The sequence below is a fragment of the Myotis lucifugus genome, unplaced genomic scaffold, assembly GCF_000147115.1.
Source record: "Myotis lucifugus unplaced genomic scaffold, Myoluc2.0 scaffold_28, whole genome shotgun sequence".
NCBI classification, from domain to species: Eukaryota; Metazoa; Chordata; class Mammalia; order Chiroptera; family Vespertilionidae; genus Myotis; species Myotis lucifugus.
The window spans coordinates 6,216,603-6,244,577 of NW_005871076.1; the positions used below are offsets into that span (position 1 = coordinate 6,216,603).

The window sequence follows — 27,975 nt, forward strand, 5'->3', positions numbered from 1 at the left end:
TTTAGAGCTAAGTATTTCTGAGACAAATGAGCCTTTTTTTTTTTTAAATGTGGGGGAGGACCTACTTAGGATGTGTTAGTATGCAGGCCATGTCTCCATGTCTTTACTTATCTTACCAGTAACATCTCCCAGCTTAGAGAGTGTATATGTGACGAAGTGATTATCAGGATAGCAGTAGCAGCACCAATGGCTGAAGGAAGATGATGCATAAATATCCATCCTACCACAGGTGTATCAACTGAAGGAGTGAGAAAAAGCAAATCCTCTACCTGGTGAAGTTAAGGCCAACAGAGGAGAGCAGTGCATGCCTAGATACATGGAACAGAGAGATTAGTGTTCCTGTGGCCAGGGTTTGGGGTTATTCCGACTTATTATCCATGTGGGGCTAATGGGAACATAAAAGCCAGCCTTTGTTCATGTCTTCTGCATTGATGGAAGAACCACTGTACCTCTGTCTCTTCTCTTTGTTCTCTTTAACGATATTCTTCCTCCATAAATAAGTTAGTATAGAAAAGTATGAATATTACGAAAATATTTTTAAATGCAAAAGCAAGAGATTACATTTTCAGGGTTTTTTGTTTGTTTGCAATTAAAAATAACCCTCTCTTTTTGTAAGGAGAGATCCCAATACCAGTACCCAAATGCACGATCCCAATCCTGTATTTCTGATTTGAGTCAATTGCTACTTCTGAAATAGGGCTGCCACCACACTCTTTCTTTACGTCTGTGGAGCTCAGGTTGTTAGCTCCTTCATTGAGGTGCTGAGTCCTGGTGTATTTTAATTGGAGCCTGTTTGGACTGATTCTTCTCACTGCCAGTGCACTGGGAGTGGCAAATAAATTGACTTTAAGTAGATTGGAGAGTTTCTTACATGTCCTAAACTTCTGACTGCAGATGCCATCATACTTTTTGTTTATCAGTATTTACTTGGCTTGGGTTGGTGAACACACAATACAATCCTATATAATAAAAGCCTAGGGACCCTACCCATGTACTACTTTCATGCATCGGGCCTCTAGTCTATGACCACCAGGGGATACACGTGGAACGTGGCGGGCGTCGGCAGCAGGCGGCAGAGCGCAGAACATGGTGGGCATTGGCTGTGGCGGGATGGTGGAGCAGGTGAGCAGGGGTGCCAGACCAAGGCGGGGTGCTGGTCACTGTCATCGGGGCAAGCCTCTGGTAGTTACTGAAAATTCTTTGCTCCCGCATACCACAATCCCGCCAGGTGCTCGCACCTACTGCCAGCGCTGGCCCCGCTCACACCTGCTGCCGGTGCCGGACCTGCTTGCACCTGCTGCTGGCGCCGGAGCCACTGCTTGCACTCACTGCCAGCGCCTAGTGCCGGCCCCGATCGCTCAGTGCCATCAGTGGGTGCCAGCGGTGGCTGCCAGCCCCAATCGCCCCTGAGGGCTTCTCCACCTCCCCCTACTCCTGAGGGGCCGGCAGCCGCCTCTCACACCCACTGCTGGCGTTGGCCCCACTCGCACCTGCTGCCAGCGCTAAAGCCGCCGCTTGCACTTGCTGCCAGTCCCGATTGCTTGGTGCCATCAGTGGGTGCAAGTGGCAGCTGCCGGCCCCGAACGCCCCTGAGGGCTTCTCCACCTCCCCCTGCTTCTTAGGGGCAATCGGGTCAGCAGCTGACGCTTGCACCCGCTGCTGGCGCTGGCCCCAGTTGCTCCACGCTGTCAGCAGGTGCAAGCAGGGCTGGCACTGTCAGCGCCTGGGAGTGCATGGGAGTGGTGGTAGCAGGAACGGGGCTGCCAGCAGACTGGACCAGGGGGCATGCAGGAGAGGCTGGGCGGGGCGCGGAGGATGGGCCGAGACTCACCCCTGTGCTCACCGCAGCCTCGCAGCCCACAGTTCCTTTCAAGGTGCATGAATTTGTGCACTGGGCCCCTAGTATACAGATAAAGTATTATAGAATTGTATCCCTGAAAGTTATATAATTGTATTAACCAATGTCACCCCAATAAATTCAATAAAAAACATTTAAACCCAGGTTGTGTGGTGGTTTGCAAATACAGGATTGTGCTTTTGCTATTTTTAAAAACAGTACTGTCAGATATTGTGCCATATCCTGTCAGTTGAGAGAATGTTTTTTGAGCTTTATTTTTTTTGGAGGGAAGGGTATCAATTCTTTTGTGTCATTGGTACTTGAGTAGATTTAAGTGAATCAGTCCTTCTCAGAGTCACTTGCTTCATGAAAAAGCTCTGTTTTGCCCAACAGATTTGGGCTGTTATTGTTGAAACTGATCCCTTTATTCTTCTATTACCATACAAATTTCTTGATGCTTTATGTTTTATCATGTCAGTTGATGTTCACCTGTATACTATAAACTGCTGCATTTTAAAATATGGCCTTAAACTTTTGATTCTGGGCAAGATGAAGAAGACTCATTTCTCTTTATTCTTCCTACTAAAGGACAACTGAAAACCCTGGACATAATACTAAAAGTAAATATAAGAACACTCTAAAAGGTTGGAAGAAGGAGGCAGACTGGCTAGGGACGTAGGCACTTGATGAATGACCTGGCAGTGAGTTCCTTGGGCTTTCATGTTGCCCTTTATATATCCCAGAGTGGGCACTAGAGAAGCCTACATCTTGGAAATGCCAACAGGTACATAGAAAATAGCCCCAATAAAAGCCTATTCTTTCGAGAGAAAGAACCAGGCAAAGGGCAGCCTAGTAGGACAAAAAACTTTTGGACAATACCTGTTCCCACTTTAGCCAAAGAACATGGAAATCTTCCCTTCTTAACCCTCAGTGCCAGTGGAAATTGAATGGGGAACGTGGATTTCAATCTTCCACGTGGTGGTAACAAACTGCACTCTCATTCCTCCACCAGAGTGGTGTCAGCAAAACTTGAATGGGGAGCCTGAACTTGCACTCCTCCTGTTGGCAGTGAGATGGTGTGAGGCTGTAATCTGTTACCACCACCAAGGTGGTGTCAGTGAGAGTTGAGCAGAGAGTTGAGGCAGAATTTTCTACCTTCTGCCCAGTGTTAAGAGACTATTCTTTGCTTCCTTCACTGGTGTGCTACCAGTAGAGACCAATGTTTTTCATCCTCCACATGGGGTAGTGTGATCTGCTGTTAGTGTGGCATCAGCAGAGGCCAAGAGAACCTGGAAGTTGTCCCCTGTCTGGCAGCACCAAGGAAGTTTTGCACTTCTCCTAGCTGAGGTAATGCCAGTGGAGGGTGGGGGTGAATGGAGAGTCTGTACTTTCACCCTTTACCTGGTGGCAGTGCGGCAGTGTGATGCAGTATTGTGCTCCCTACTCTGAGGCAATGTCAGTGGGAGTAACTGAGGAGGCCAACTTTTCACCCCTAGACCAGCAGCAATGAGGCAATGCTTCAATCCCCCATAAGGGTGCTGTCAGTAGAGGCTGAGGAAGGAATTCTGCTCCCTGTGTCCAGTGCCCAGTGGTGGCCGATGATGTTTTTTTTTTTTTCCTCCTAACTAGAGAGTGTGGTAGGATTGTAGAGAGACGGGAGCTAGAGAAAGGGATTTTGCAAATGAAGTCCTGGTCATGCTTTCCATGAGAAACTGACCAGAGTTAACACAGCAAAAGATTTAAGAACTGAACTGTAGTTTGGAATACTGTCCAGGTGTTTAGATTAGCTTCTGATTAGCACACAAAAGAAGTAGACCAGGATAACACTGCAAAAGCTCTGAAAACTTAATTGTTTTGTAGTCACAGCTATACATGAAGGCCAGAACCAGCATATTATTCCTAAACAATGTGACTGCCTACTGAAAAGGAAGATTCAGAGTCTTAAGACCAGAGTGTCCAGGATACAATAAAAAAAAATCACTCATCATACCAATAATCAGGAAAATCAAAACATATTTTAGGAAAGACAACAGAGATATCAGCAGTGAGATGACTCAGAAGTTGGAATTATCTAACAAGGATTTTAAAGCAGCTATCATAAAAAAAAGCAATATGAACACTCTTGAAACAAATGACAACCTCAGCAAATAAATAGAAGATATAAAAAAAATTAAATGAAATTTTAGAACTGAAAAATACAGCAATTTTTAAAAAATTAATGGGTAGGCTTAATACAAAATAGAGATGAGAGAGAAAAACATCAGTGAACCTGAAGACAGATAAAAATTTCTTAATCTAAAGAAGAAAAAAATAGATTGGAAAAATGAACAGAGATTTTAGGAACCTATAGGACTACAGGCATACCTGTTTTTATTGAGCTTTGAAGATATTGTGTTTTCATCAACATTGATGCAAGACCCTCCACTAGTAAAAAGATTACAACTAGCTGAAGGCTCAGATGATGTTTAGCATTTTTAGCAGTAAAATATTTTTTTACATTAAGGTTTGTACATCGGTTCTTTTCAGATATAATGCTATTGCACACTTAATAGGCTACAGTATGATATAAACATAACTTTTATATGCATTGGGAAGCCGAAAAATTTGTGTGACTCACTTTATTGTGATATTTGCTTTATTGTATGATCTGAAACGGAATCTGCAATATCTCCTTGGTATGCCTGTGTAACAAAAAGATCTAACATTTGTGTCCCTGGAGTTTCAGAAGGAAAGAAAGAAGAATGTAGGACTAAAAAAATAATCAAAGAAATGAAGATGGAAAAATTCCCAGAGATGATGAAATGCATAAACCCATGGATTCATGAAACTGAATAATATAATAGCCAAAACCCTGGAATAACTCAAATTTTCTTCAGTAGGTGAATGGTTACAAACAAACAAATATCTATACAGTGGAATACTACTCAGCATTAAAAAGAAATGAACCATTGATATATGCAGTAATGTGGATATATCTCAAATTCATTATGTTCACTAAAACACCGATCTCAAAAGGTTATAGGCTTTGTAATTCCATATATATATAACATTCTCCAAATGTCAGAATTATAGAGATGGAGAACAAATCAATGGTTGCCAGAGCATAAGGACAAAAGGGAGTGGATGGGAGGATGAGGTACACCTATACAGGAGTACAATGGCCCTGGTTGGTTTGGCTCAGTGGATAGAGCCTTGGCCCACAGACTAAAGGGTCCGGGGTTTGATTCTGGTCAGGGGCATGTACTTCAGTTACAGGCTTGGGTTGCAGGCTCGATTCCCAGCCTCTGTCGGGAGCGTGTGGGAGGCAACCAATTGATGTGTCCTTCTCACATCAACATTTCTCTCTATCTCCCTCTCCCTTCCATTTACTCTAAAAAAATCAATGGAAAAATATCCTCCCATGAGGATTAAATAAAAATAAAGGGACACAATGGAGGTAGAGATGGACAGTTCTGTAGCTTCATTGTTCTGGTGGTCACATGAATCTATATATTGAACAAAATGGTTTAAAATAATATAGACACACACATGCAAATGTGTACATATAAAAGCTGGTGAAATCTGAATAAGACTTGTAGTCTTATTAACAGTATTGTACCTAAGTCATTTTCTTGGTTTGGATGTTGTGCTATTGTAATGTATGGTGTTACCATTGGGGGAAGCTGAAAGAAGGATACATGGCACTCTCTGTACTATCTTTGTAATTTACTGTGAGTATTTAATTACTGCAAAATAAACAGCTTTTTTTCCTTAAAAAAAGGGGGGGCCTTTCTGAGGTCCAGTTACACATCATTTTTGTGAGGCAGAGGTCACTAGTTTCTTATTCTGCTCGCTTGCTTGTCATCCTACAGTTCGTTGCCTGGCAGAGTTCTCTAGCAGGGTGTAGGGAGAGCATCTTCCTGCTATAAGCAGAATATGGCATCCTATAGATGTGATTACTCTGCTAGGAGCTTGGTCTTTTAAAAGAGAGGCTGATTCATTCCTTTGGTTGGTGTTTCTATGGCATGCTTATAACTGGAGAAAAACCCAAAGGTAATAAATAGATGAGCAATTTGGAACTGACAGCTGCTCATCATCCTGCTTTTTATAAATATTCGTGCCTTTTAATTTTTCTCAAAAGATAGAGACACAAACCACTGTGACATTTCAGACTCTTTATAAGCACTATCCTCTAAAACTGGGAAGAAAACAAGGAGTGTCACAGGTATAAAATATCTAATTAAAATCTTTTATTCACCTCCAACATCACTTCATTTTTAAAACCTTTGTATGAATGTGGGGTAAGGAGGGATTGAGAGAAAATTGTTTGAGATTTGAGTATAGTACATATAGTAATTTAGCCACTTGAAACAGTTGAACAAATTGTACACCTGTAGTTAGATTGACAGTAATGACGGTGATTTAACTTTCATCAGCAAATTGCTCCCACTCTGACATCTCTTTACCTACAGTTTTCTACATCTGGGTTCCCCTATAATGTTGCTGGATTGGGCAGGACAAAGCCAAGATATTCTATGATTGTAGAGTATAGAGAACCAAGGTGTAGATTATTCCACCTTAGACCTCAGCTTTTCCCTGTAATGTTAAGGATTGAAAGTGAGCTTGCATTGCTTCCCCTGACCTCAGTGATTACAACAACAAGACTTTTCAATCTTCCTGAACATTGGAAGTCAAATTGGGATAAGAGAACCTTGGAAAACCTTGAGTGTGTTTTTTGGGGCAAAGGGCTATATGAGTAGATTCTGAAAGCATCTTAGAAGATATCAGGATTTCTAATAGCAGACATGAACAAAAATTTTGAGTGTTGGAGAAGCAGTTCTTTGAGGAGGAGCATCCATGGTAGACCACAGGAGTCTGGGAAAGATATCTCCAATTGATTTAATTAATCATCTCTTTGCTTCCTAGGCAAGGCAGGCTGAGGTTAAACGTCTCTTCCGCCCCATTGAGGAGCTAAAAAGGGACTTTGCGGAGTTGAATGTTGTCATTGAGACTGACATGCAGATCATGGTACGGCTAATCAACAAATTCAATAGTTCCAGCTCCAGCCTGGAAGAGAAGATTGCTGCACTCTTTGATCTTGAATATTATGTCCATCAGGTATTGTATTTCATTATCCATAAGTCTGATTTTTTAACTGACAGTTTCCCCCCCAACCCCCCATCCTAACCTCTTGGAAAATACATCAGCATCTATACTTCTCTCCCAGCATGTACTGTATTTTTAATCTAGGTCAATATCTATTGTTGTAAGATACATTCTTTTTTTATTTTTTAATCCTCACCCAAGGATATGTTTTTATTGATTTTAGAGAGGAAGGGAGAGAGAAAATGAAGGAAACATCAATGTGAGAAAGAAACATCAATTGGTTTCCTTCCATACCTGTCCTAACTGGGGATAGAACCCGTAAATTATGAGCCCTGACCAGAAATTGAACTTGGTGCATGGGACAACACTCCCAACCAGTGAGCCACATGGCCAGGTCAAGATGCATTCTTAGAGGCCAGAGCCAACCTCTTTTTCATTTGGAGGATTACCTCCTTTATTTTTCAACACTGAGAATACAGCAGAAGTAAAGTAGGTGTGGTCCCTGTTCCATGTAGATTACAATTTTGTAAGAAGGAATCTATATATATAAAAGCCTAAGCGACCGGTATGAGCAGTTCACAAAATAACCGGTCAACAGGTCGCTATGATGCGCACTGACCACCAGGGGGCAGACACTCAATGCAGGAGCTGCCCCCTGGTGGTCAGTGCACTCCCACAGCCAACCTCCTGCAGCCGGCCAACCTCCCGTGGTCCTTTCCCCCAGCCGGATGGCCCCGATCAGGACTGGCCGAGATGCCCTGATTGGCCCCCATTGCCGGCCAGGCTGAGGGACCCCACCTGTGCACAAATTAGTGCCCCGGGCCTCTAGTAATTAAATAAATAATTAAACAGTGATCAAATTAACAACTTGATGAGAGAATTTAGAATTGTGTTGAGGACTCCAGAGGGTAATGTAGGAGTATACGACAGGGAAATTTAGCCTAGTTGGGGGCATTGGGAAGGCTTCCCTGAGTATGTGACATTTAAGCTGAGCAATAAAGGATGAATAGGAGTTGGCTAGGCAAAGAGCGGAGATTAAAGCAGGGGATGGCAAACTATGGCCCAAATCTGCCCCACTGCCAACTTAGATAAATAAAGTTTTCTTGGGACACAGCCACACCTATTGGTTTATGTATTGTTTTATTGTTTTGGGCTGTATCTAAGCTACAGTGTCAGAGTTGAGTAGTTGTGACAGAAACCATATGGCTCAGAGAGTCAACAATATTTATTATCAGGCCCTTTAGAAAAAGTTTGCCAACCCTCGGATTAGGCCATTCCAGGCAGAGGAAACATCATGTGCAAAGATTCTGAGTTAGAGAAGAGCTTGGTGAAATTGAGGACCTGGAAAAGATTAGAGCATAGTGACCAGGGGATGGGGTAGCAGAGATAAAGTGGAAAGGTTAGGGAGTCAGAGCGCTGGCGTTGGCAATGCCATGCTCTTTATGATTTTATCCTTGATCCTAAGAACCACTGGAGAGTTTGAAGCAGGGAAATGACTGATCAGACTTGTGTCATAATAGTTAACATTTATGGAGCATTATCATATAATTGGCTCATATTCAAGTGTTTTGTACACATTAATGTATTGGCTTCTACAGCTGCCTTATGAGTAGGCACTGCACTGATATTAACCCCATTTTATAACTGAGGCAAATGAGGTCACACTTGTAATTTCCCAAGGTCACCCAGTTAGTGGTAGAGCTGGGATTTGCAACAAAACCTTACTGACCCCAAACTCTGTGCGCTTAACCTTTTGGCCACTCTGCCTTTTACAGGATACTGATACCATTTGAATAAAGCCTGAAAGGGAGTGAGTCTAAGGAAAAGGAACCAAGAGAAGCCATTTATTTATTCAATAAATTAATTTATTTGGTGTCTGTTAAGTCCCAGACAATATTCCAGGTACTTAGGATATATCTCTTACCTTCTAGCTGAAACAGATAGACAATAAACATAACTAATAAGTAAATTATATGTAATATGTTTAAAGGTGATAAATACTATGAAAAAATAAAAAGAGCAGGGAAGGGAAGGAGCCTCTTGGGCAAGAGAAACAGGAAATACCCTTAGCCCTAAAGTGGGAGCGTGTCTAATATATTTGAGGAACCACAAGGAAGTCAGTGTGGCTGGAGCTGAGAGAAGAGGGAGAGAGGTAGATGAAACTCAGAGAGGTGATGGGAGGAAGATCATGGAGCTCCTTGTAGGTCATGGAAAAGAATGAAATTGGACGTTATTAAAGGATGACATGCTCTGACTTATTTTTAAAGGATCCCTCTGGCTGCTCTATTGAGAATTAGACAAGAGGCAGGGTTGGGGTGGTCATGGGTAGAAGCAGGGAAACCAGATAGGAGGCTGTTGCAGTAATCCAGCCTAGGGGTAATGCTGCCCCAGGAAAGCGGTGTAATCATAATCAAAGGCTTTTTGAGATCCTCACCAAGACATAGATCTTCATCATCCTCCCACACACGACAGCATCCTTGTTCTCTATAAACTAGGCTAAAAACATTCTCTCTTTAGGATTTGTCAGCCTTTGTGGTGAGAGAGGATAAGTGTGTACTGTATCTGCAGGAATTATGGGATGGCCACTTCATCTTCTTTCTCTGCTCATAACTCTTTTTCAGTCTGCAAATAGCAGGGCTGTGATCTCCTTAGAGGGGGAAAAAAAAAGGACCTGGTTCTCTTTTCTTTTTCCAGTCTTTCTCTTCAGGGTGAAAAAACAAACATTCTAATAGCATTTCTATTATAGATATTTAAAGGACTGAGGATCCTAGGGGTTATTGGCTAAGTCAGTCCTGCTTTGATGTTGACAGCTTTTATTTTTTCTCATCTTAACGTACTTGGATAGATCTTCAGTTACCAGGTTTCTGTAAGCTCTTCCTTTAGTTGCAGCATAAAAAGCCAAAATGACTAGAAAGCTTAGCAGAGGGGAGTGAGTACACAAAAGGGCTCTGACAGATTTCTGTTTTCCCAAAAGCCAGGTGATATCCTATTCTGCTTTCATAGGGCACTAGTTAAACAGTTGGACCTTGTCCACCTCAGCCTGAGGTTAGCCTGGTAATCAACCAGTCCCCTGTTAGAGGCCAAACTTGCCCTGTTGACAGAAGAGTCATAAATGTTTTGGGTCATTAGCCTTTTAATTGGAAATATAAGGTCCTTGGCTTGGGATGGTATGTCAGGTTTCCATGCAACAGTGTTAAGTTGTGATTAAAGAAGACACAGCTTAGCCTCGAGTTCCAGTTGCAGTGGGGAATTGGGGTGATGGAGCACTAGCTTTGAGGAAGGTAGGATGTTTCTTGCCAGGAACTTCACCAGTCTACTCCTATTCTAGATTCACTGATTGGTGGTTTTGAGAGCCATGGGCTTCAAGGACCCAAAATGGATCTGCCCAAGTATTCCTCATAGCCGTGTTTGAATTATTAAACAGGATTTGTGAAAAGCAAAACCATGGGTGTGGAAAACAGTTTGTGAGTTATTTATGAGGAGCAGCTTCTGTCTGCCCATCCACCCTGGGGCAGTGTGTTTACCTTCTCTCACATCATGACTCCTCAATTATTTACCACCATTTCTTCCTTTCTTGGTTTCCTTTTCTCTCATTGTCTTATCAGTGTTGTGGTTCTCTTTTTTCCTCCTGAGTGTTGACATAGTTCTCTTCTACCCCCTTCTTTAGCACTCCCTTCTTCTACCTTGACTTCCTTTCCACCTGTCCCACCCTATTCTGAAGGTATCCTTGGAAAAGTTCTGCCCCCAGACCCAGATTTTGGAGCTTGATCTTCTGGGCATGCAGTGGGCAGAATGACTCCTTTTTTTCTCATCTCTAGTGAAATAACAAATGAGAAAACATCTTGAGAAAACTGAAATGCTTATATAAATGTCAGCATTTATAATACCCTGAAATATCTTTGTAGTAATAAAGATAATCTAGTACAGAACCTTTGTGACTCTAGGCTCTGTTATTTTGGGGCTTTCAGAGTGGCAGCTGTTTTTGTAGGAACTCATGCAAGCTTTGATATGTAGCCATTCCTAGGCACGGAGTGACAGGCCTCTGAGCCATGGTTTTGTATGCAAAAGACCTGGAGGAAGGAGGGTCAGAGGAGAGGTGATGAATTCTTGGATTTTAAAAACAGAGTATGGAAGGAAGGCTCAGTAAGTATTATTTATGGCAGAAAAATCCCAGCCCTGTTTTGGGGCCTTTATGGCAGTGCCAACTCCATACTTACTTCATGTCCCTGGTTAGGCTATTTCTTCAGGTCTGTGATACCAGGGACCCATCCATTTTGTTGGCACAGATACTCCAGATTGCGCCCCCCCCCCTTTTTTTAACTTACAGTGGAGTTTATTGCAGTAACATATTTTTCTGACCAAATGCATTCACTGGTTTAATGTTTGTTTATTGAGCACCTAACTATATGCTTAGTGCTATTCTAGTCACTAGACCAGTGATGGCGAACCTTTTGAGCTCGGCGTGTCAGCATTTTGAAAAACCCTAACTTAACTCTGGTGCCGTGTCACATATAGAAATTTTTTGATATTTGCAACCATAGTAAAACAAAGACTTATATTTTTGATATTTATTTTATATATTTAAATGCCATTTAACAAAGAAAAATCAACCAAAAAAATGAGTTCGCGTATCACCTCTGACACGCGTGTCATAGGTTCGCCATCACTGCACTAGACCTACAATAGTGGGCAGATAAAAACCTCTGCTCTTGTGGAGTTTATATGAATGTATAAGAATGATCTTCTAAGTGGTAAAAACAGGCTAGACCCACCCCAAAGCGAGCAGAATACAGTTCTTTAAACTTGATTTCTCTGTTAGAGCCCTCTTCCAGTTTGAAAGGGCTGGAAAGGGCTCTGTGGCATCTGGAGGAAAAAGGTGGGTAGCAGTCACATTGTTGTTGGGTTCTACCCTCCTGGGATTTCCTGATGAGTTGTAGAGTGGGATCAGCATGTGGGCAAGAGGCAGCTTTTGTAGCAACAAAGATATTTTCAAGGGATACTTGAAGCTACTCCATGAAGAAACTGGCATCCAGTCACCTTTCTGAGAAAGCTCTTCTTGTTCCAGGATTTTTTATTTGTATTTATTTCAGAGAGGAAGGGAAAGGAAGAGAGATAGAAACATCAGTGATGAGAGAGAATCATTGATTGGCTGTCTCCTATATGCCCCCTACTGGGGATTTAGCCCACAGCCCGAGCATGCATCCTTGACTGGAATCGAACCCAGAACCTTTCAGTCCTTAGGCCGATGCTCTATCCACTGAGCTAAACCCAGCGGGGGCTTGTTCCGGGATTCTAATGAAGCTTGGGAAATGAGATCTCCCCTCTTTCATAGAATAAAAGATAGAGTGTCTGGACTTGAGGCTTTGGAACTTAAATGATAGCCTACCCGGTGCTAAACGATAGACCTTAATGTAATAATGGAAATGTTATGCACTGTCCAATAAATAGCACTAGCCAGTATTGCAGGTCTAGACTAAAGCCTTTGAGGGTGAGGCTTTTGTGCAGATTTTATCATGATTGTCCAGATTCAGTCAACCTTGGCTGTATGAATTGAGGAAGAGGGAAGAGAAGGGTATTATTCTTTCTTCTTCCTATTACTCTGCCAAATCCCCCTCCCTCTGCAATGGAGCTCCTTTTATAGTCCCTGACTTCTAATTAAAATAAGCTTTTTAAAAAAATATCTGTTGCCTCCACTGTCCCCCTTGGGGGTTACTCATCAGTAGGAAGCATGGCACCATTTAGTAGTGTTGATGATGTTGGATCTTTGTGTTAATAGCTTGTACGTTAGGAGTAAGCTTTATGATTCGTTACAGTATTAGAATTTTCCAGGATATGTTTGGCCTAAGCAATGAATAGGTGCCATTTCCACCAGTTCCCATACAGGTGCTCATAAATCATGCTGGTTTAATTAGTAGTTCTCAAATTTAAGATTATTTAAAAATTTAATTTGTTTTTATAAACTCTTTCCTTGTTAGTTAGAAAGGCAACCATTGCTTTTTACTTGACTTTTTAGTTTGTTTTTGAATAATCACTAAAAGAAAGGCTATAGAAGAGCTCTTCTTTCCTTGATGACGATACTGTACTAAGCCGTGCCCTTGTTGCAGATGGATAATGCACAGGACCTGCTTTCCTTCGGTGGCCTTCAAGTGGTGATCAATGGGCTGAATAGCACAGAGCCCCTGGTGAAGGAGTATGCTGCATTTGTGCTGGGAGCTGCCTTTTCCAGGTGAGCGATACAGGAGGGTGGGGGCAATGGGGAGAGATCAACCAAAGGACTTGTATGCATGCATATAAGCACACCCAATGGACACAGACACCAGGGCGGTGAGGGCATGAGCGGGGGGAGGGGGGGGGCGGCGGGGGGGGCAATGGGGAGGTAAGAACACATATGTAATACTTTAATCAATAACGAAAAATAAAGGGGAGGGGGAAGAATGGACTTCTCATCAGCCAGGATTATTTGGGCCCTTCAGGTGAATTCTAGCTTTACTCTTAGATGGAATGGCCCGGAAAAAGGTACACTTAAACTTATGTATATCCCTATTTCTATTTCACTCTAAACTCAAACTAGAGTAAGAGGAGTTTGATTCTGCTCTTATTCCAAGTAGATAAGAATTTTCACCCAGGATGTCACCATTTATGATTCTCTGTTCCGCCTCATCTTATATATATGGATATTTAATGACATATTTTAGATCACATTCTCTGTTTTACTCAAAGCTAATAAAAAGTTATATCAATCATAGAGGAAGGGAGATGTACTCCCAAGAGTTGATCCTTTTGGAAGTGAAGCTACTTACATACATCTGGTAATGAATAAGTTATGAATCTGACCAAGGAGGGTCTTTTGGGGAGAAAGTGTCTTCTTCCTAGTTGTCTGGAACCAGTCAACATGCAATCAGGTTATCGGACCCTCTGAGTTGGGAGTTGTTTAAATTTTAATTAGTCTAGTTCATGCTAGAAGACTGATCTCTCCAAAGAGTTGATGCATTAAGGTATGTGGGCACCACTTTGTTATACTCACGCTAAAAATGTCAAGATGTCTTTAAGCTATAGTTGGTCTATTGGACCTATAGTTGCTTCCAGTTTTGAAAATCTCCTAAGTCCATTTGTTTCTCTAAAACAGAAACAAATATTCTGATTCTTGCCATAAGGGAATGGGTTGTCTTGCTTGGATGCAGGGATTGTGATGTTGTAGGAAATAGGCTATTCTGAACGTCTTTACCATTGGAGACTTCGTTTTGAAAAGACTTCCTTTGCCTTTCATCCATACCTATCTTTATTTAATTAGAATCTGTCTGATGTCCTCTCATTATTAAAGCTTCAGCATCTTTTCTTAGTAAATTAGGGGCAAAGCAGGGAAGACCAGAAAAATTGTTCCATGAGGAGAGACTGAGAGCACTGCAGGCCTTTGTTTCTCTCATCACTAACCTGCCTTGATCTTGAAGCCCTGCTTGTTCTGTGGTTGAGTTTTTGGCAGTCAAGGCTGTGGCTTCCAAGGGACTCCATTTCCCTTGGTCTCCCAGGATGCTTGTGCATCCACTGAAAAAGTGGAGAATCTAAGTTTGTCATTGATAGCTGTGATTTCAGCCCTGGAGAGGTCCCAGGTCTTATCCTCATAAGGCTTTAGAAGCTTGAGAACTTACTGAGGCTCACTTTTTGTTTCTTAAGCCATAAAAGAACTAAATCAAACATTATTAACATCTTTTCCCAGACCCTTTTTGGAAATCTTTTTCCTAATCCCAAGTATTTCTTTCCATTTTCAATATAAACAAATGATCCTACTTGTTCCTTGCCATTGCTTCTGGAAACACTTTTCTTGGGGGAAACTGTGTAGTATTTTGATGTCACGTCTTAACTAAAGGAGACTAAGTGACTTGAGAAGTATGTATTGGGCCTGCTTAGCAGGCCATAACCTTCCTGGGGGCTGTGCCAATATGTGGTATTATTAAGACTTTTCTGTGATTGTATGAGGGTAAGACTGTATTAACATTTATGCAGTATCACTAAAATTTAAATAGAGATAAATATAAAATATTGCAGTTTATTGTTTTGGTGACAAGCATACAGCTATATTCAAAACATTCTAGCTGGGCTTTTGATGGCTCACTGGAGGGCCGTTGCAGTGACAACATGGTATGGTGCCAGAGCTTTTGGAAGCCAGCAGCAGGCTGGAAATGTCAATGTTTTATGAAAGGTAAGAATATTTCTATGCAGAGAGACAGGTTTCAGTGCTCTAGTCTGATATTCATTATTTCCTTTTAATGTCCTAAGTATTGGTTCTGCAGCTTCTTCCCTGTCCCCAGCATATAGGTGCACACAACACTACACTATACCACACACACACAATGATTGGATGAGCTTGCTCTTTGTCAAGAGGCTATTCAAGGGATGGTGAGCACATTGGAATCATGGAGTCCCAGGGTTTGGGGCTGTTATTTAGAAGTCATTCCTTCTAGTTTTCTGCTGATGGGCAAGAATACTGCTCAGTCATTCCAAACATTTGAGCAATTGGGAGGACTAGGCATATCACTTTACCTAGAGTTAGAATATCTAGTTCAAGTCCAGTTTCTACATTTTCTGGATGTTTGCCTATTGGCAAGTAATTTCACCTTTCTAATCCTTACCATTTGCATTTATTAACTAGGAATAAAATAGGTGTCCTCTGCATTTCATAAGGTTAAGTGGATATGATATAACATATACAGTAAGTCCTGTGAAAATGATTATAAAGCACCTGTCAGTGATAAGGGATATATAACATCATCATGCTCATCATATGTCCTTTTTATTTTGAGTTTTCACTATGAGGCAATTATTTCTTTTGTTTTTACAGTACAAACCTTTACTTCCTTATTTTCTCTTCTGTTAAGGTGCTTAAGTTCTACCCTTAGCATAACTCTTGGTGCTAATCTTACTGTTTCATGAGGGTAAGCAAATAATCTTGCTGCTTTATTTGCCTACCTGTCTTAATTGTTTAATAAGGCCTCCACACACATCTATGGATGAAGAAATCTCTTCTTTGGTGTTAAATATGAAGCGGTTATTCCAAGATCAAATAGAAAGAATTAACATAAATGTAGTTGATGTGATACTGAATGTTAAATGGTCACTGAAATAGTTTGTTCCCAATATTACTAATACTTATTTATGGGTTGCACACGTACTCATTTTCTGCTGTTTGTTGCCCATGTATAAGGCAGGTCAAACTCTTGCATAAGAAGATAAGTGGAAATAGGAGTCTGATGCTTTTGGCAGCTTCATCTTTTTATGGTTTCTTCTTCTCTTTTTTTTAAGCTTCTTTTCATCTTCAAGTCAGTTATTTTCAGTGGCTTTTCTATGACCTGATTTTATCTCATGATGGCACCTGTGTGTGTCTGTCTACATCTGACCTACCAGGAGTCTGTGGAGTCCCGAATAGGTCATTTGTATTTCTGTGTATAAGAAATCTCAGAAAGGCCTTGTGAATTTCAGAGGCCATGCAGCTTTCTGTTTTCTTTTTTATTCCTATATGTAACCTTGACCTTTTTATATATATATTTTATTGATTTCAGAGAGAGAGAGAGAGAGAGAGAGAGAGAGAGAGAGAGAGAGAACGATAGAAATATCAATGAGAGAGAATCACTGATTGGATGTCTCCTGTACGCCCCCTACTGGGGATTGAGCCTGAAACCCAGGCATCGAAGCACCGACCAGGAATCGAATTATGGCCTCCTGGTTCATTGATTGACCCTCAACCACTGAGCCACACCAGCTGGGCTGTAACCTTGACCTTTTAACTGTTAATGTTAAATTATCAAGAAATTGATGTGCTTACACTAGGGAGCATTGACTTTTGCTGTTCTCTTGCCCTTGCCTCAGTCACTTTTGGTGTTCTACATCCACCTTTAATAAGTCTCATTCTTATATGAATTATTATGCAATTACATGGGCTTCTTTAGCAGGTTTTGGGTTAAATAAATCTCTTTATAAAATGAATGTCTTCCCTATTCTTGACCCTGTACCCTCTCACCCCTTTATTGACTTTCTGGTTTCCTCAGTTGTACTCTTCTCATTGAAGTTTTTTTGTTTGTTTGTTTGTTTGTTTTTTAGTTAGACCAACAGCTTTATTTAAAAAGTGAAGACTTGGGGGGGGGGGGGAAAGGACACTTATGTAATACCCTTTGTAATACTTATAGCGAAAAATAAAAAAAAAAAATAAAAAAAAATAACTTTATGTAAGTGAAAAAAAAATAAAATAAAAAGTGAAGACAAAATAAATTAAGTAAGTAAATAAAGAAGAGGACAGCAAAGTTTCCCTACTCCCATAATTCTTGTCACATCGGCCTCAGGCTTGGGGCATCCGGGAGTCCTGCAGCCCAAGAGCCTCACTGAAGTTTTACCAACTCATTTTTAACCATTCAAGCATCGTCCTGTCTTCATCTATTGGCTTCCAATTTCCAGATTTCTTTTTGACATACACAGCAATTTTCAGTGCTCATCTGTCTTTCCTGGTGAGTTTACTGGGGTCAGCATTCTCAACATTGTCTTTATCTTTACTTCTGTGATCCACTAGATATCTTAAAACTCGCTTCCCATTTTTTTCCAACATCTCATGTTGTCACCTCCATTGTCTCTTCACATTTTTATCTCTCCTGTTAAACATGGGTTTTGTCCTTATTGTGACCTCCAGAATCTGCACATCTTTCTGTTTTCCCTTCACCATCAGTACTTCTCACTCTCTTCCCTCTCTTTAGGCTCCTTCCTCTTAGCCTATAAGTGTTCTCAGTTACCTCTCCACTGACCCCTGTGCCACCATTAACTTGTTAATCCAATTGCCTCTAACCTGACAACCTGTACTTTCCTTTCCTTCCAAACTTCTTGAAAGGGTAGACAAAAGGGGATCCAAATAAGCGCACATGAGTGTTATGTTCCTGCCATCCCTGAACATTTTCAAGAGTATTTTGGAATCATTGACATCTCTGTAGCAGTCTATAGTGTCAACCACTGCTTTCTTTTGGAAATTTTACTTCTTGGCTGCCACAGGATTGTAGTCCCTGTATATCAGTAATTAATTACTCCCTCTTCTTTTCCTTTATGGCAACACCATCTTCTTACTATCTCCTAATTATAGCTATTCACCATTTTCTAATGGCCTTGTCTTCTTTCTCTATTTTCTCTGCCAGTCCTACCTTTTCCCATGGTTTCAAATACTACCTCATTGTGGGTTGAACAATATCTGTGTTGAAGTCCAGCTCTTCTCCTCAGGTTTCATCCTCCATTTCCACCAGACTACCTAATTGCACCTCAAAGTAAGGATAAGAAAATGGAATTCATTTTTGTCTCTTTCACAAACTAGATTTTTCCTCCCACGTTCTCTTTTTTTATCTATTCTTGGCAGTATGATTGTCGTAGTTACCCAGGCTTGAAACTTCTGAGTGATATTTGAGTCTTCTTTCCCCTTATTTAGTTGGTGAATGAATCCTGTGGAGTTTTATTTCCTCTGTTGTTATCTACTAAACAACTTTTTTAAAAATAAAAATCTATTTTAAGGAATCTTGATATTATGAGGGAAGCAGTGTGTTCGGGGAGGGGATTCCCTCTCCTGCTAGGAAATGAGCCATCAATAGTCTAAAGTAAGCATAGTAATCCCATTCTCCATGGAAATAGATTGACTTAGAGATGGGCATGTGACCCATTTCTGATCAATGAGACATAAAGAGATGTTTGCTGGGAAGGATTTTGTCCTCTTATAATAAGGTAAGGAGACCCTACCTACTCTTCCTGCCTTATTATAGTTGTCTTGGAGCTACAGCAGTTGGCTTATACCACTGAAGTGAATAGCACAAGGATAAAAAGCCTTCATGCTGAGGAGCGTAATAGAGAGTAAAGACCGAAGGAGACTAGGTCCTTTATGATATAGTTTAGCCACTATCCTGATTTTGGAACCATCTACTTCTAGACGTTTGTGAGAGAAAATTAAATGTGTGCTTTTAATTAATTTATTTATTTTTAAAAATATTGTATTGATTTTTTACAGAGAGGAAGGGAGAAGGATAGAGAGTTAGAAACATCAATGAAAGAGAAACATCGATCAGCTGCCTCCTGCACACCCCCTCCTGTGGATGTGCCCGCAACCCACGTACATGCCCTTGACTGGAATCGAATCTGGGACCTTTCAGTCCACAGGCCGACGCTCTATCCACTGAGCCAAACTGGTTAGGGCTAAATGTGTGCTTTTTAAAAAACAGTGTCATTACTTTGTTACTTGCAACTGAATATAGTAGGCTAGAGATTGGGATGAGGTCAGATATTTTAGATGCCAGCATTTGAATAAACGTTCAAATGTGACCTCTAGGACTAGTTCTGACTTCTTGACTCTAGGAGCTAAATTTTCACACTCCTGCCCTGGCCAGTTGATTGGAGTGTCATCCCATACACCAGCCGTGGGCAAACTATGGCCCGCAGGCCGGATCTGGCCCATTTGAAATGAATAAAACTAAAAAAAAAAAAAGAGCGTACCCTTTTATGTAATGATGTTTACTTTGAATTTATATTAGTTCACACAAACACTCCATCCATGCTTTTGTTCCGGCCCTCCGGTCCAGTTTAAGAACCCATTGTGGCCCTCGAGTCAAAAAGTTTGCCCACCCCTGCCATACACCAAAAGGTTGTGGGTTTGATTCCCAGTCAGGGCACATACCTAGGTTGCAGGTTTGATCCCCAGTCAAGGCACATACAGCAGCAACCGATCAATGTTTCCCACATCAGTGTTTCTCTCTCTGTGTCTCTCCCTGCCCTCTTTCTAAAAATAAATAAAAACATATCCTCAAGTGAGCATAAAAAATTCTTTTTTACACTTCTTCAGTAAGAGGGGAGATGCTCAAACCATTTATTTTTATTTTTTAAAATATATTTTTATTGATTTCAGAGAGGAAGGGAGAGGGAGAGAGAGATAGAAACATCTTATATAATAAAAGCCTAATATGCTGATTGTCCGACTGTTCATTCGACCATTTGACCAGTTGCTATGATGTGCACTGACTACCAGGGGGCAGATGCTCCGTCCAGTAGGTTAGCTTGCTGCTGGGGTCCGGCCGATCAGGACTTGGCGAGATGGGCTGGACACGCCCTGGAGCCCTTACACGGTCCCTTCCAGGCCCTGATCATGCACCAGTGGGGTCCCTCAGCCTGGCCTGCACCCTCTTGCAATCCGGGACCCCTCGGGGGATGTCAGAGAGCCAGTTTCAGCCTTATCCCTGCAGGCCAGGCCGAGGGACCCCACCAGTGCACGAATCTGTGCACTGGGCCTCTAGTCAGTGATAAAAGAGAATCACTGATTGGCTACCTCCTGCATGCCCCCTACTGGGGATCGAGCCTGCAACCTGGGCATGTGCCCTTGACCAGAATCGAACCTAGGACCTTCAGTCCATAGGCCGATGCTCTATCCACTGAGCCAAACCAGCTAGGGCTGCTCAAACCATTTTGTATCTATTAAATTGATTAGCATATTAACCAAGATTGGCCATAGCTGTATCTCTTAAAGCTACATTCAAAGTCTTATTTCTTTTTTCTAATGGCAATTAATGACAAATGGAAAATGAACTCTAAGCCTGACCAGTCACCCTGAGTATTATAGAAACCAAGACTTCATTTTGGGGAAATAGGTATCCCTTTGCTTAACTTGTCCCTTTAGCATTTAAAAAAAAAATCTATCTTTGTGATGTGCTCCTGCCTCCTCCACATCCTCTGTGTGGCTGCCATCAGATTTTTTGTTGTTATTCACTACCTCGTTCTTAATTTCTTCCCTGGATAACTCCAGTCAGAAAAGTTCTTTCCTTTCAACTTCATTAGCTATTGTTGTTTGGACTCCTAAACTAACTCTTTAATATATGCAGTTCTCCGTGTATGCCAGGTCTTTTCTCTGTGTCTCCCCTCTCTCCCCAGCCCCCCAAAAAGTGAAAGCTTCATGAGAATGGAAACTGGTACCTAAGTCTACCCATAGCAGCTTAAAGCATTTCAAGGTACAAACTAAATGGCCTAACACAAAAGGTGAAATCACCAGAAATTGGTGAGAGGAATGAAGTCACTAAGAGCAGGGAAGCCTTTTCTTTTTCTCTTCTATTTTGTTTGATTTTTAAAATAATGCGTATGGATTGTTTAAAATTTAATTACAAATATAAGTAATGAAACAAAACAGAACTGGGAGATTTCTGTATCTAGCAAATGGTGGTTTACATTTCCCAAGAAGCATTCTTGGTTCAGAATATCTGAAGATAACTGGATTAAATATTTAAACATTTCTTTAAATGCTCAATTCAGCTGACAAACTGTAGGGCCACTGCTTTGCATAACTAATGGGGAAATTAATAACATCATATTCTTTATACGGTGGCCCTGCAAGAAAGAGAGAGAAGGCTTAAAGACAAATATAACGGAAAGCACAAATCCTAAGAGATATGGAACACGGAAACTTACAGCTGTTCTGGGGACATTTGCCATTCCCTAGTGGCCAAGAGCTTTTGGTTTTAACAGGCTTTGTAACTTGGGGAACAGGAGACAAAGCCTACAGCCCGTGAAAGGGAAAATTAGGAAGATGAAAATCTCCTACTCAAAAGGAGATATTAAGGCAATTTGGCTTTGAATAGAAGGGAGAGAAATTCTCCAGAAAATTCTTTACCCAGTACAGCCCTAAAGTGCATTTAGGCTGGAAAATAATATTCCTTTTGTGGCCTGAAAATATTCAACCTGAGAATTTAGTCTAAAGTGGTCTCGATAAATAATAAACTGGAAAAAATGTTTGCAACTTATATTAGCAACATAGTATTAATATTACTAATATATATAAAGAACACCTAAAAATAGACAAGAAACATACTAATAACCCTGTAGAAAAATGGGGTAGATACACACAACTTATAGAATAAAAGAAATGTAAATGACTTAACCATGTGAAAAAATGCTCAACCTCATTCATAAGATAAAGACCAATTAAAACTACAGTGAAATACTGTTTCTCACCTATCATATTGTCAGAAGTCCAAAATTTGATAGCTTCTCTTTTGGTTTGTGGTTACCATGTCCTTCATATATACCAAGCTATATTTATAGCCGTCTGTTTAAAGTTGATGATCACTTAAGTTTGAACACATTCTAAAATCACTACCATTTTTAGTCACCCCCTCCATGTTTCGGTCATTTGTTTACTTCTTTTGCGTGTGTGTGTGTGTGTGTGTGTGTGTGTGTGTATTTCTTAATTTAGTGTTGTAGTTATACATGATCTTCCTACTTTTGCCTTTTAACCTTTGTACCAGCTTTATTGTTTGTTGATCCACTGCTTTTATTATGTTTGCCTTTGTCATATAGTTTTTTTCTCTGTGATATTTTCTTATTCATATTTTTATCTTTTTTTTTTAAAGTTAGAGAATTTTTTTTTATTGATTTTTTACAGAGAGGAAGGGAGAGGGATAGAGAGTCAGAAACATCGATGAGAGAGAAACATCGATCAGCTGCCTCCTGCACACCTCCCACTGGGGATGTGCCCGCAACCAAGGCACATGCCCTTGACCGGAATCGAACCTGGGACCTTTCAGTCCACAGGCCGACGCTCTATCCACTGAGCCAAACCGGTCAGGGCTATCTTTTTCTTTTTAAAAAGTGGTGATAAGCCCAGCCAGGGTGGCTCAGTGGTTGAGAGTTGACCCATGAACCAAGAGGTTACTAGTTTGATTCCTGGTCAGGGCACATGCACGGGTTGTGGCTTGACCCCCAGTAGGTGGTGTGCAAGGGGGCGCCAATTGATGATGTTTCTCTTGCATAGATGTTTCTATCTCTCTATCCCTCTCCTTCCTATCTCTTTAAAAATTAATTAAAAAATGTATTTTTTTAAAAGTGGTGATAAACTCGTTCAGCCCTTTCTTATCTGGGTAGTGCTTTATCTCTCTTTCAATTCTAAATGATAGCCTTTGCAGGGTAGAGTAATCTTAGTTGCAGGTCTTTGCTTTTCATCACTTTGAATATTTTATGCCATTCCCTTCTGGCCTTCAAAGTTTCTTATGAAAAATCACCTGATAGTCTTATGGGAGCTCCCTTTTACAAAACGAATTGCTTTTCTTTTGCTACTTTTAAGGGTCTCTCTCTGTCTTTAACTTTTGGTAGTTTAACTATGATGTGTCTTGCTGTGGGCATCTTTGGGTTCATCTTGTTTGGGAGTCTATATGTTTCCTGGATCTGTATGTCTGTTTCCTTCACCAGGTTAGGGATGTTTTCAGTCATCATTTCTTCAAATAGGTTTTTAGTCTCTTGCTCTCTCTCTTCTCCTTCTGGCACCCCTATGATTCAAAGGTTGGTGTGCTTGCTGTTGTCCCAGAGGTTTTTTAAATTATTCCTACTTTTAATATATATTTTTTTCTTTTTGATGTTCTGATTGGGTGTTTTCCATTATCTTGTCTTCCACACCACTGATTCCATTCTCTGCTTCATCTACTCTGATGCTGAATATCTCTAATGTATTCTTTATTTCAGTTATTTTATTCTTCATTTCTGACTTGTTCCTTTTTAGGCCCAGTCAGACGGGGCAAGCATGTTTCAAACTCTTCTGATCTGATTCATTTTTCAGAATATTCAAACCCTTTCTAAGTAGTTTCTCTATGAAATTGAAGTCATATGGTCATAGATAGGGAACCTTCTCCTGTCATACTTTCTCTCTTCAATCCTTGTCATCAAGTACTTCTTAGTGTTTTGCTTATTGAATTCTGATCAGTTAGAAATGTTCTCTCCCAGCCTTTCTTCTCTGCTAACAGTAGTCCATTATTTAAAGAGGAGAATCCATAAAGGGTAGGAGGAGGGCAGTAATTGAAAGGTGGCAGGAAATATCGGCCCTGTTCCCCTCTGATGACAGCCATGCGTTGTAGTCTATGCTGGGTAATGTCTGGTGGGGAGTCTTGGGGCTTTTTCAGGAAGTTGGCTGCATCCCATTATCTCAGAATTCGTGTGAGTGTTTAACAAACAGTATTGGATAAAAGGCTGTCATGTGGCTGTGGAAAAGATTTCCTTTTATTGGACAATTCATAATCCCTTTGTTTTAGAGAAATCTCTAAGACTGACTTCCCAGGCTACCTACCAGCCCCCACTGCATTTCATTTGCATATACAGCTCTGAGGTTTAAAGCTAATTTATTTCTATCTCGTTTCAGCTTTTATACTGCATTTAATCAGTTGCTTTGGTCCCACTGTTACCTCCGGCAGGCTTGCTGGGAAAGGATTATAGGTGGGTCCTGGTGTCCTAGACTCATGCATAGCATCTGGCCAACATGCCAGAATGCTGAATGTCTCAGAGGCTTCCTGCTCTGTGACTGCAAGCTCAGGGTAGTTGAGGCTGTCATAGAGTCATTCCTTTGCAGAGCACCCAGAAAACGGGAAGGATATAGAGGGCCAAAGGCTTTTTAAAAAGCCAGCTGGATGCCCTAGCTGGCTTGGCTCAGTAGATAGGGCATCAGCCTGCAGACTGAAGGGTCCCAGGTTCGGTTCCAGCCAAGGGCACATGCCTGGGTTGCGGGCTCGATCCCCAGTGTGGGGTGTGCAGGAGGCATTCTCTCTCATCATTGATGTTTCTATCTCTCTCTCTCCTTCTCCCTTCCTCTCTGAAATCAATAAAGAAATATATTTTTTAAACAAAAGCCAGCTGGAAAGTGTATGAAAAATAAAATGCAAGTCACATGTCCAAATCCCAGGAGTCCTCCCCAAGTTACTTTTTCTGGTTAGATAATTTCAGTTCTCATGTCAAGGAGTTGAGGATAAAGGCTGCCCCAGTAGTGTTTCTGGTTAACATTAAAATTGGAGTACTGGAGGACAACCTGAGAGACTTTGCCTCACAGTGGTCGCTCTGGTATCTTTATTCTGAGTGAGTGTTTTTTATAATCCTCATTGTCTTTGGGGTGAGCTTATGTCCACATTGGGGTGGGCACTAAGATTCAAAGAGAAGCAAAGGCTAAGCAGAATGTGGGCCCAGCCCTAACCGGTTTGGCTCAGTGGATAGAGCGTCGGCCTGCGGACTCAAGGGTCCCAGGTTCGATTCCGGTCAAGGGCATGTACCTTGGTTGCGGGCACATCCCCAGTAGGGGGTGTGCAGGAGGCAGCTGGTCGATGTTTCTCTCTCATCGATGTTTCTAACTCTCTATCCCTCTCCCTTCCTCTCTGTAAAAAATCAATAAAATATATTAAAAAAAAAAAAGAATGTGGGCCCAGTAGTGAACTTACTGGGTAGTTCTTAACCAGGGAGAGAGGACAGGAAGAGGCAAGCCCTGGCGCATACCGGTGGCATTTAACATGAAATCCCTGTTGCCCAGATGGTTTTGCCAAAAAGCTATGGACAGTGATCAGTAGTTGAATTCCCCTCAGTGCCTCTGTTGAAGTGATTTGTTCAAGACCACAGAGCCAGCTAGTTGGCAGCCAGAATGAGAAGATGAGTCAGAAGCTCTGACTTTTCAGGCTAATATATGGCCTACAGGTAGCATTTCCTGCCCAGTCAGAGAACTTCTGGGATCTGGAACAACGTGCTCCTGCAAAATTCAGATAAAGCCCCCCTCTCCAGCCCTATAACACAAAATGAGCTTTACCTTAAATGAGCTACAGTTTTACTTTTTGCAAAGGTGAGAAACTGTTGGGGGGCTTATCAAGCTAGATGAGGTGATGCCTGGGTGCTAGCTGGGGCAATGGGTGTCTTATACAAAGCTGTCCAACCTGCCTGTCCTCCCTCCCTTTACTTTTTTCTTCCCCTCTCTTCTTTGTTACTACAGCCCGTCTCCAGATATTCATAATGACCATCTCTTGGTATGGCTAATCTTGGCCTTGTGTTCTTGAAGTCTGAACCCAAAGATTCACTAAAATTGCATGGCTAAGAGAGTATAAGATTCTAGTTTTCCCTATGGAATGTGACCATACTTCTCTGTAATATATTGGTAAATTTTTAGATTAGTGTTTGTGATTTTATTTACTTAAATTTAAATTTTATGTCTTTAACTCTGATTTGATAATATATTCATACTAGAGACCCGGTGCATGGTATTGGTGCACTGGTAGGGGGGGCGTGACCTGCAGGGATTGGCCTGCTGTGGGAGCACCACTCACCCCAATCAGCTGAGCGGCTGTGGACCCACTGCGGGAGCAGCCACTCATCCCAGTCAGCCAAGCGGTGCTCCCACTGTGGGAGCGCACTGACCACCAGGGGGCAGCTCCTGCGTTGAGTGTCTGCCCCCTGGTGGTCAGTGTGCATCATAGTGACTGGTCAACCGATTGTTCTGGTCGTTCCGCTGTTCAGTCGCTGGGCTTTTATTATATAGGATGGTTCAAAATTTAAAGGTCACAAAAGGTCCATAGTAAAAACACTCCATCCCTGTGCCGTCCAGCTTCCCTCCCTCAAGACAGCCAATGTTGCCAGTGTCTTCTAGAGTTTCATACATATTTAAGCACATACACCTATATAGTGTTTTTCCCCCTACTTTTACACAAAGTGTAGGTTACTACATATATATGATCCTACAATTTGCTTTTTCCATTTAACAATATATCTTGGTTATCACTATTAGTTCATAAAGAGCTTCTTAGGAGGTGACTTGTTTTTAACAAATACAGAATGACTCAGGTGGAAGCTTTTGGAGTAATATGTGCATTGACCAATGTTTAAGAATGACAGTGCTCTAATTAATCAGAATTAGGCAAAAGATATTGTTTACATTAAGGATATTTTTTATTGTTGTGTCTAAGAAGTGATTACTGATAGGTTTTCAGAGCCACTATGACTCACAAAGCATCTTTGATAATAAGTTTGGAATGACTGTGTCATTCACTTTGTTTGGGAGTTTGTGCAAGTCATGATTTTAGTTTAAAACTGTTAAGGCGATAAAGCAGTCACATATTGGGTCTCCTTGACTGCAGTGTCTCCCCTGCACGGTGTTAGGGCCATTTTGTAATAATCAGGTGTAGAGAGCTGTGCTGGATATACCATGGCCACTAGGCACTTAGGACTCTGGGATGACCAGATGGTTTGTCTTTGCAACTATTGAAAGTAAAAATAAAAAGTTTGACTAAATACCTGCTGACAAGTTAGAAATGCTTCCAGACTGACTGGTTGGGCTGTGGCCCTTTCATGCCCTTGTTCTTAGTAAAGAGCCAATCCCAGAGGGATGGGGGATTAGTTGGGGGTGGGTGAGAGTGTTTCATCTTGAGTTTTTGCCAAGGCAGCCACTTTAATGCTTCTGGGAGAGCCTGGCTATTTACAGAAGACAAAAAACACATTTCTTGCCCTTTGGTGGTAGTTGTGGTGGGATGTTGTGAGGGCTTAAAATCCTTAGGACCAGCTTAAGACATAATGGTGCCTGTCCTCTCCCTTCTCCTCCCCACAAATAGATAATTCAAAATAAAATAATTTCAAATTTTAAATTGTCCACTAGCCCCAGGATGGGTAACTAGTTAGATTTTTTAAAATATTTTTTTATTGATTTCAGAGAGGAAGGGAGAGGGAGAGAGAGATAGAAACATCAATGATGAGAGAGAATCATTGATTGGCTGCCCCCTGCGTGTCTCCCACTGGGGATTGAGCCCATAACCCCGGCATGTGCCCTTGACCGGAATTGAACCCAGGACACTTCAGTCTACAGGCCGACGCTCTATCCACTGAGCCAAACCAGCCAGGGCTAGATTTTTTTTAAAAAATGTATTAAATATCAAATTGACTCAAATTTTTTTTTCCTTGTGTTTTCTTTGCTTATTTTTTGAGTACCCGTGCTTTGCTGATGCCCAAGGACAAATTGAGTGTCTCTGCTGTATGATCCAACATTGAGAGATTCTAGTTCTCCAGAGGAGCTGCCCTCTTCCTAGGATTTGGGTGGCAGGAATTATTTCAGACTATGAAGAATTTTGAAGTTTTTAAAAATGTTCTTTTGTTTATTTAATAATATCTTTATCCAGACTGAACACTAAAATAGCTTTGAAATTTTCTTCCAAGAAATCATTTTCTTTTTGAGTGCTCCATGATGAAATCAGTCTTAATTTCAGTTCAACTAGTGTGTAAAAACA

The 27,975-nt window shown here is 41.3% G+C and overlaps 1 protein-coding gene across 3 annotated transcripts in view; it reads left to right on the forward strand.

Moving 5' to 3' along the window:
* The window catches only part of SIL1 (SIL1 nucleotide exchange factor), a 211,439-nt gene that overhangs the window by 140,726 nt on the left and 42,738 nt on the right, over positions 1-27,975 (forward strand). For all 3 annotated transcript variants that reach the window (XM_006086523.3, XM_014453853.2, XM_023752103.1), the window contains exons 6-7: positions 6,743-6,934; positions 13,027-13,148. In XM_006086523.3, the coding sequence (XP_006086585.1) occupies positions 6,743-6,934; positions 13,027-13,148 (314 nt within the window). The remainder of the gene's footprint in view (positions 1-6,742; positions 6,935-13,026; positions 13,149-27,975) is intronic.